Raw genomic sequence first — 8219 nt, 5'->3', positions numbered from 1 at the left:
TACTTTAAAGCGCGAAAATTACCCAGATTTTCTATGCATGAATGCAATGCACACATCTGTTTCCTCTATTTTTGTAACCCCATTACCTGGGATATTACAAATATCAATTTCCTCTAAAGAAAGGTATGGAACACTTCCCTAGAAAGAGAATGAAGTTACCTTTTGATTCTATCATTAGAACAAATTATGATGTTCATACTTCGTCTCTTGATAATACTTGATACACACTTTCTGCGCCTAGCTGAAAGGCGTTAAAGAAAAACGCTTATGGGAGACAACCCATGTTTTTACTACAGTACTTTTGTTTTATATTTGAGTCTTGGAAGTTGTTTACTACTGTAGCAACCTCTCCTTATCTTAGTTTTATTGCATTGTTGTGCCAAGTAAAGTCTCTAATAGAAGGATGATACTAGATTTGGATTACTGCGCAGAAACAGTTTTCTTTGCTGTCACGAATCTGGGTCTAATTCTCTGTAGGTAACTCAGAAAATTATGCCAATTGACGTGAGTGATCCTCAGATATGTACGCAACTTTCATTAGTTTTATGTTTTCTCATCTGAGCAAGTCTGCTGCCTGTTAAAAATACGTCTTTACGAACTGTTCTGTTTTGACAGATTCTGCCTTTTATTTTGCATTGCCTGTTTTGTCATGCTTGATGGATTTTTCGATTCCATTGTCTTTCAGTAGCTTTGTGCAATGTCCAGAAGTATAAAGAATGATTGTGTCACCTCTGAATATGTGAATTTTGATTATGCACTAACCCTCTAATGAGTTTGTTTTGAGTTTGGTGTGGAGGAAGTTTTCAAGGATCAAGAGAGGAGGATGATATACACTATGATCAAGGAGAGTGAAAGCTCTAAGCTTGGGGATACCCCGGTGGTTCACCCCTGCATATATCAAGAAGACTCAAGCGTATAAGCTTGGGGATGCCCAAGGCATCCCCTTCTTCATCGACAATATTATCAGGTTCCTCCCCTGAAACTATATTTTTATTCCATCACATCTTATGTACTTTACTTGGAGCGTCTGTTTGTTTTTGTTTTTGTTTTGTTTGAATAAAATGGATCCTAGCATTCATTGTGTGGGAGAGACACGCTCCGCTGTTGCATATGGACAAATATGTCCTTAGGCTTTACTCATAGTATTCATGGCGAAAGTTTCTTCTTCGTTAAATTGTTATATGGTTGGAATTGGAAAATGATATATGTGGTAATTGGTATAATATCTTGAATAGTGTGATACTTGGAAATTGTTGTGCTCATGTTTAAGCTCTTGCATCATATAATTTGCACCTATTAATGAAGAAATACATAGAGCATGCTAAAATTTGGTTTGCATGATTGATCTTTCTAAGGTCTAGATAATTTCTAGTATTGAGTTTGAACAACAAGGAAGACCGTATAGAGTCTTATAATGTTTACAATATGTCTTTTATGTGAGTTTTGCTGCACCGCTTCATCCTTGTGTTTGTTTCAAACAACCTTGCTAGCCTAAGCCTTGTATCGAGAGGGAATACTTCTCATGCATCCAAAATCCTTGAGCCAACCACTATGCCATTTGTGTCCACTATACCTACCTACTACATGCTATTTCTCCGCCATTCCAAAGTAAATTGCTTGAGTGCTACCTTTAAAATTTCCATTCTTTATCTTTGCAATATATAGCTCATGGGACAAATAGCTTAAAAACTATCGTGGTATTGAATATGTACTTATGCACTTTATCTCTCATTAAGTTGCTTGTTGAGCGATAATGTTCCTGGGGACGCCATCAACTACTCTTTGTTGAATATCATGTGAGTTGCTATGCATGTCTGTCTTGTCTGAAGTAAGGGAGTTTTACCACTCATTTAATGGTTAGAGCATGCATAATGTTAGAGAAGAACATTGGGCCGCTAACTAAAGCCATGAATCATGGTGGAAGTTTCAGTTTTGGACATATATCCTCAATCTCATATGAGAACATTAATTGTTGCTACATGCTTATGCATTAAAGAGGAGTCCATTATCTGTTGTCTATGTTGTCCCGGTATGGATGTCTAAGTTGAGAATAATCAAAAGCGAGAAATCCAATGCGAACTTTCTCCTTAGACCTTTGTACAGGCGGCATAGAGGTACCCCTTTGTGACACTTGGTTAAAACATGTGTATTGCGATGATAATCCCGGTAATCCAAGCTAATTAGGACAAGGTGCGGGCACTATTGGTATACTATGCACGAGGCTTGCAACTTGTAGGATATAATTTACATAACTCATATGTTTTATTACTACCGTTGACAAAAATTGTTTCTTGTTTTCAAAACTAAAGCTCTAGCACAAATATAGCAATCGATGCTTTCCTCTTTGAAGGACCTTTCTTTTACTTTTATGTTGAGTCAGTTCACCTATCTCTCTCCACCTCAAGAAGCAAACACTTGTGTGAACTGTGCATTGATTCCTACATACTTGCATATTGCACTTGTTATATTACTTTGCATTGACAATATCCATGAGATATACATGTTACAAGTTGAAAGCAACCGCTGAAACTTCATCTTACTTTGTGTTGCTTCAATACCTTTACTTTGAATTATTGCTTTATGAGTTAACTCTTATGCAAGACTTATTGATGCTTGTCTTGAAGTACTATTCATGAAAAGTCTTTGCTTTATGATTCAATTATTTACTCATGTCATTTACCATTGTTTCAAATCGCTGCATTCATTACATGTGCTTACAATAGTATTGATCAAGACTATGTTGGTAGCATTGTCACTAAGAAATTATCTTTGTTATCGTTTACCTACTCGGGACGAGTAGGAACTAAGCTTGGGGATGCTTGATACGTCTCAAACGTATCTATAATTTCTTATGTTCCATGCTACTTTTATGATGATACTCACATGTTTTATACACATTATATGTCATATTTATGCATTTTCCGGCACTAACCTATTAACGAGATGCCGAAGAGCCGATTCTTTGTTTTCTACTGTTTTTGGTTTCAGAAATCCTAGTAAGGAAATATTCTCGGAATTGGACGAAATCAACGCCCAGGGGCCTATTTTCACACGAAGCTTCCAGAAGACCGAAGGAGTCACGAAGTGGGGCCACGAGGCGCCCAAACACTAGGGCGGCGCGGCCCAGCCCTTGGCCGCGCCGACCTGTCGTGTGGGGCCCTCGTGTGGCCCCTTGACCTGCCCTTCCGCCTACAAATAGCCTTCGTCGCGAAACCCCCAGTACCGAGAGCCACGATACGGAAAACCTTCCAGAGACGCCGCCGCCGCCAATCCCATCTCGGGGGATTCAGGAGATCGCCTCCGGCACCCTGCCAGAGAGGGGAATCATCTCCCGGAGGACTCTTCACCGCCATGGTCGCCTCCGGAGTGATGAGTGAGTAGTTCACCCCTGGACTATGGGTCCATAGCAGTAGCTAGATGGTCGTCTTCTCCTCATTGTGCTTCATTGTCGGATCTTGTGAGCTGCCTAACATGATCAAGATCATCTATCTGTAATGCTATGTTGTGTTTGTTGGGATCCGATGGATAGAGAATACTATGTTATGTTGATTATCAATCTATTACCTATGTGTTGTTTATGATCTTGAGTGCTCTCCGTTATTAGTAGAGGCTCTGGCCAAGTTTTTTACTCTTAACTCCAAGAGGGAGTATTTATGCTCGATAGTGGGTTCATGCCTCCATTAAATGCAGGACGATGTGAGAAAGTTCTAAGGTTGTGGATGTGTTGTTGCCACTAGGGATAAAACATTGATGCTATGTCCGAGGATGTAGTTATTGATTACATTACGCACCATACTTAATGCATTGTCTGTTGTTTGCAACTTAATACTGGAAGGGGTTCAGATGATAACCTGAAGGTGGACTTTTTAGGCATAGATGCATGCTGGATAGCGGTCTATGTACTTTGTCGTAATGCCCAATTAAATCTCACAATACTCATCATATCATGTATGTGCATTGTCATGCCCTCTCTATTTGTCAATTGCCCAACTGTAATTTGTTCACCCAACATGCTATTTATCTTATGGGAGAGACACCTCTAGTGAATTGTGGACCCCGGTCCATTCTTTTAATCGAATACAATCTACTGCAATACTTGTTCTACTATTCTCTGCAAACAATCATCATCCACACTATACATCTAATCCTTTGTTACAGCAAGCCGGTGAGATTGACAACCTCACTATTTCGTTGGGGCAAAGTACTTTGGTTGTGTTGTGCAGGTTCCACGTTGGCGCCGGAATACCTGGTGTTGCGCCGCACTACATCTCGCCGCCATCAACCTTCAACGTGCTTCTTGGCTCCTACTGGTTCGATAAACCTTGGTTTCTTACTGAGGGAAAACTTGCTGCTGTACACATCATACCTTCCTCTTGGGGTTCCCAACAGACGAGTGCTTTACCGTCACAAGGAAGCTACTACGCCCACGTCAACTGTGCGCAAGCACTACTGTCGAAGCGGAATGGCTTCGTGAGCTCTTGATGGACTTGCCTATGGTTAAAAAACCAATACCGGCCATACTCATGAACTTTGATAATCAAACTGTGATTATCAAAGTGAAAAGTTCTAAGGATAATATGAAAAGTTCCAAACATATCAAGAGGAGACTGAAGTCTGTCAGAAAACTGAAGAACTCCGGAGTGATAGCATTGGATTATGTCCAAAGTGCTAAAAATCTGGCAGATCCTTTCACAAAAGGACTATCAAGAAACATGCTAGACCTTGCATCGAGGGAGATGGGTTTCAGACCCACTTGAGTTGCCGAGGGGGTAACCCAACCTATGTGATCGGAAATTCCGTGAACTAGGACCTGGAAAAACAAACCGGAGCAACTGAGTTGAGAGAAAATTTAATACTCCCACTCTGCTGCAGATGCAATTCTCTCATAGCTACTGTAAGGCAGGTTGACAATGTCATAATGTGTTCTGAGCGGCTCTTGATGAGCGAAGACGCTGTCCTACAGGGCGATCTTTGAAGAGCACACCTATATAAGTGACAATACTGGTCATAGTGTGGGAGATTTGGGTGAATCTCTATTAAGCTCATGAAGGGCCGAGGAGTATGACTTATAAGCTCCACCCGAGGGGAAGGCTATGGTAGCCTAGTACTGTGCCGACATTGAGTGAAACTTACTGCACAAAGACTGACAATTCAAGGCATAGTCCATTGTTCAGTTGTAGTCAAGCGTAACTCCTTGTCTAGGTGGAATTCAACTTAAAAGTCTCCACTGAAGTGGAGGTATATTAAATAGTAAATGGAACTAAATGTGTCATCTGATGTGCATATGAGATCTGGTGGGGGATTGTTGAATGTAGATGGGTTGCAGCCCAATAAGGCAGCCCATGTGGTCTACAATTCCTGAAATCTCAAGGCCCATCACGTTGGCAGCTTGGGACAGCCTTGGGAGACAAAACTTTTGTCCCACATTGCTAGTTGGGAGAGAGTTGGAGTGGTATATAAGTGCTGCTGTTCTAGTCATTCCAAGTGAGTGAGAATAGAAGGAGTCCTCGCGCACTCCTCCTCCTCCGCCCGCCCCGCCTCGGCTCGGCACGGCACGTCGCGTCGCGTCGCGTCGCGTCGCGTTTCGTGACTCGAGTTCGAGTTCGAGTTCGAGTTCGAGTTCGAGTTCGAGACACACTCAAAGAAGCCTAAATTTTTTGCTTGGTGCACCAACTGAGTTGGGTACGTGTCGACCTGCATGTGCATGCTCGCCGCGTGTCCCTGGCTTCCTACGCGTGTCAACGCGGTCGGGGCGGTTCTCCTCCCAGGCTATACAAGGAGACCGATCAGATCTGGAGAACAGTGCTCTTAGATCTCTCTCTCGCGAAGTTCCTTTTGCTGTGTTACTCTCTAGTTTTCCGCATCCCGGCGACTGCGTGCACAGCCGTCCGGGAGAGCAGGCCTCCGAAACCCCGTCCGTTGAGATCCTGCACCGGGAGACGGGCGATAAGGTTTTTGAGGAGCGTCTCGGCACGACTGCTCGCTGCTCTTCTTCGCCGGTTTGATCGCTTCATCGACGTCTCCGACTACACCATGGGCGACATCAACAACTCCCATGGTGGTGCTGGTGCTGCTACTGGTGCGACCTTCCCGGTCGCGATGTACGTGTTTTTCCTCTCCTACCTTGCACTGCTACTTGTTCCATGTTCAGATCTGATGCATGTGCTTAGTCTGATGTGTGTGGTTAAGTATGCTTGTGCATCTGTAATGTTGCTTTCGGCAATTAAACTCACACGAAAATTGCCTAATAATCCAACATGCATTGTATTCCAGTTCAATCATGTGAAATTATATGTTCTCTCTATAAACATCACTGTTCCATCGACTTGGAAACTAATATTGATTGTTAAAGTTTTATATTCTATCTTTTAATCAACGAGCACGATTAACATTTCGTGAGATAATATTTTAGTTCGACAAATAACATTTGAGTCAAGCCCAGGTGCATGTATCGGTGACTAGAAATTAATAATTAAGTGCAACCCTGTGTTTTGAGGTCAACAATGTTCATATTTTCTGCAATTGATCTACCCAAACTAACTTGCACTATTTCTAGTTTTACGTTGTAACCAGTTGATTGACCAAAATTTTGTTAAATATTCCCAAGGAAAAATATTTTGCAAGACAGGGCGGAGAGTGAGGAAGGGATCTAGAAATATTTTGCCTGCGCAGACAAAGGTAAAATTGGTGCAGCTGTAGGTAAAGCAATTTTTCTAGCGGTGATCTGCAGGTCAAGTATCTACCATCTGTTTCGCTTCGTGATTAGCGCTACGGAATACATAGACTTCACGATTCAGTTGCAATACTTGTAACCTGATAAGTAACTAACGGTACACTAGGAGGTGCACCGTGCACGCATCATGATGTTTTTCAATGGTGGATATTTGACCGGTAGGTCACGGTGCTGCCAAATTTGCATTTCCGCAGCTGTAGGTCGATCTGATCCTCGCGAAATTGGTTGATGGGGAGGTCTATGTACGGCCACTTGAAGGGAGTGTGCATGCATGTTGTGTGTCTTGCACTCTCGATAGACGATAGGGTTATGATGACGCTGACCATTCTGGTGGCTCAGCCTTGTCTGTGCTTGCCTCCGCCCTTGTTCACCATAGTGCCAACGATTGCAGCTTCCTCCTCTTCATGGTCATCTTCAGTCGTTGATCATCATTGTCATCCTTGATTGCTTCTTTTATTTTTTGCGTGGAAGTAATTAGTCTGAGAATACTGCAACAATTACTTGGCAGGTAAAAAGAAGTGGGTGATGCATCAAGTTGATAAGAGCAGACTTGCAAACATAACATTTCGCTTGTATATAAATATTAGATGCCATATATGGCTATACACGGGTTGAACCATAAGGAAATTTGCACATCAAAGTCTGCAAACTGTAAACAAACGAAAATTCTCACACACTGTTGTCCGTGAAAGCTTAAAACGTAGATGAATTCGCTCCTCCAACGACCAAGTGAGCTAGGTGAACTAGACTCAATTAACGTATATACGGTGGAAGTTCGACATCTTATTATTCTGCAAAGGTAGCGGGCGCGGGCTGACCGCGCTTAGTGCTGTCCAGGCAGCTTGTCCTTGATCTTGTCCATGATGCCCTTCTTCTCACCGGTGCCGTCGGTGGCGTGTGTCCCGGTGCCAGTCGTTCCAGCGGTGATTCCAGTGGTCTGCTGGTGGTCACTGTGGCCACCGGGGAGCTTCTCCATGACGCCCTTCTTCTCGCCGGTGCCGTGCGTCCCCGTGCCGGTCACTCCGGTGTGTCCCTGTTGCCCGTAGGTGCCAGTGGTCTGCTGGTGGTCAGTGTGGCCACCGGGGAGCTTCTCCTTGATGTTCTCCATGACACCCTTCTTCTCCCCGGCGCCGTGACCCTGGTGCTCCATCTTGCGCTGAACTTGTCACTCGGAAAATCTATTAATTAGCACTGATGTTTACTTGCCTTGTTGTGTTGTGTAAAGCAAGTGCAGCACGAGGCACTATTTATAGGCCGTTCGAGGGTGGACAGAGCACCACGTGTGATCTAATGAGTGGATGGGCAGGTGACTGCCGACTAGCTCATAAAGTGGGGTGGTTAGATGAGTTTGAGATACGTTGACAAGATTGACGAATCGCCGCAGCAGGGCGCGACGTGTGCTCGCATGAGTGGGCAGGCAGGTGGCTGCCGACTAGCCTAGGAAGAGGTGTCGTGTCAGTTAATCTAGCTCATCAGTGTTTAAATT

General features: G+C 43.5%; 1 protein-coding gene across 1 annotated transcript; it reads right to left on the bottom strand.

Annotated features, from left to right (window-relative positions):
- Positions 1-7283: 7283 nt before the first annotated feature.
- LOC127291719 (cold shock protein CS66-like) lies at positions 7284-7954 on the bottom strand. The gene has a single exon (XM_051321035.1). It carries the CDS (start codon positions 7881-7883, stop codon positions 7557-7559), a length of 327 nt encoding a protein of 108 aa, XP_051176995.1. The 5' UTR covers positions 7884-7954; the 3' UTR covers positions 7284-7556.
- Positions 7955-8219: the final 265 nt, after the last annotated feature.

This window comes from Lolium perenne, chromosome 4 (assembly GCF_019359855.2).
Source record: "Lolium perenne isolate Kyuss_39 chromosome 4, Kyuss_2.0, whole genome shotgun sequence".
Lineage (NCBI taxonomy): Eukaryota > Viridiplantae > Streptophyta > Magnoliopsida > Poales > Poaceae > Lolium > Lolium perenne.
This window is presented reverse-complemented; position numbering and strand designations above follow the sequence as displayed.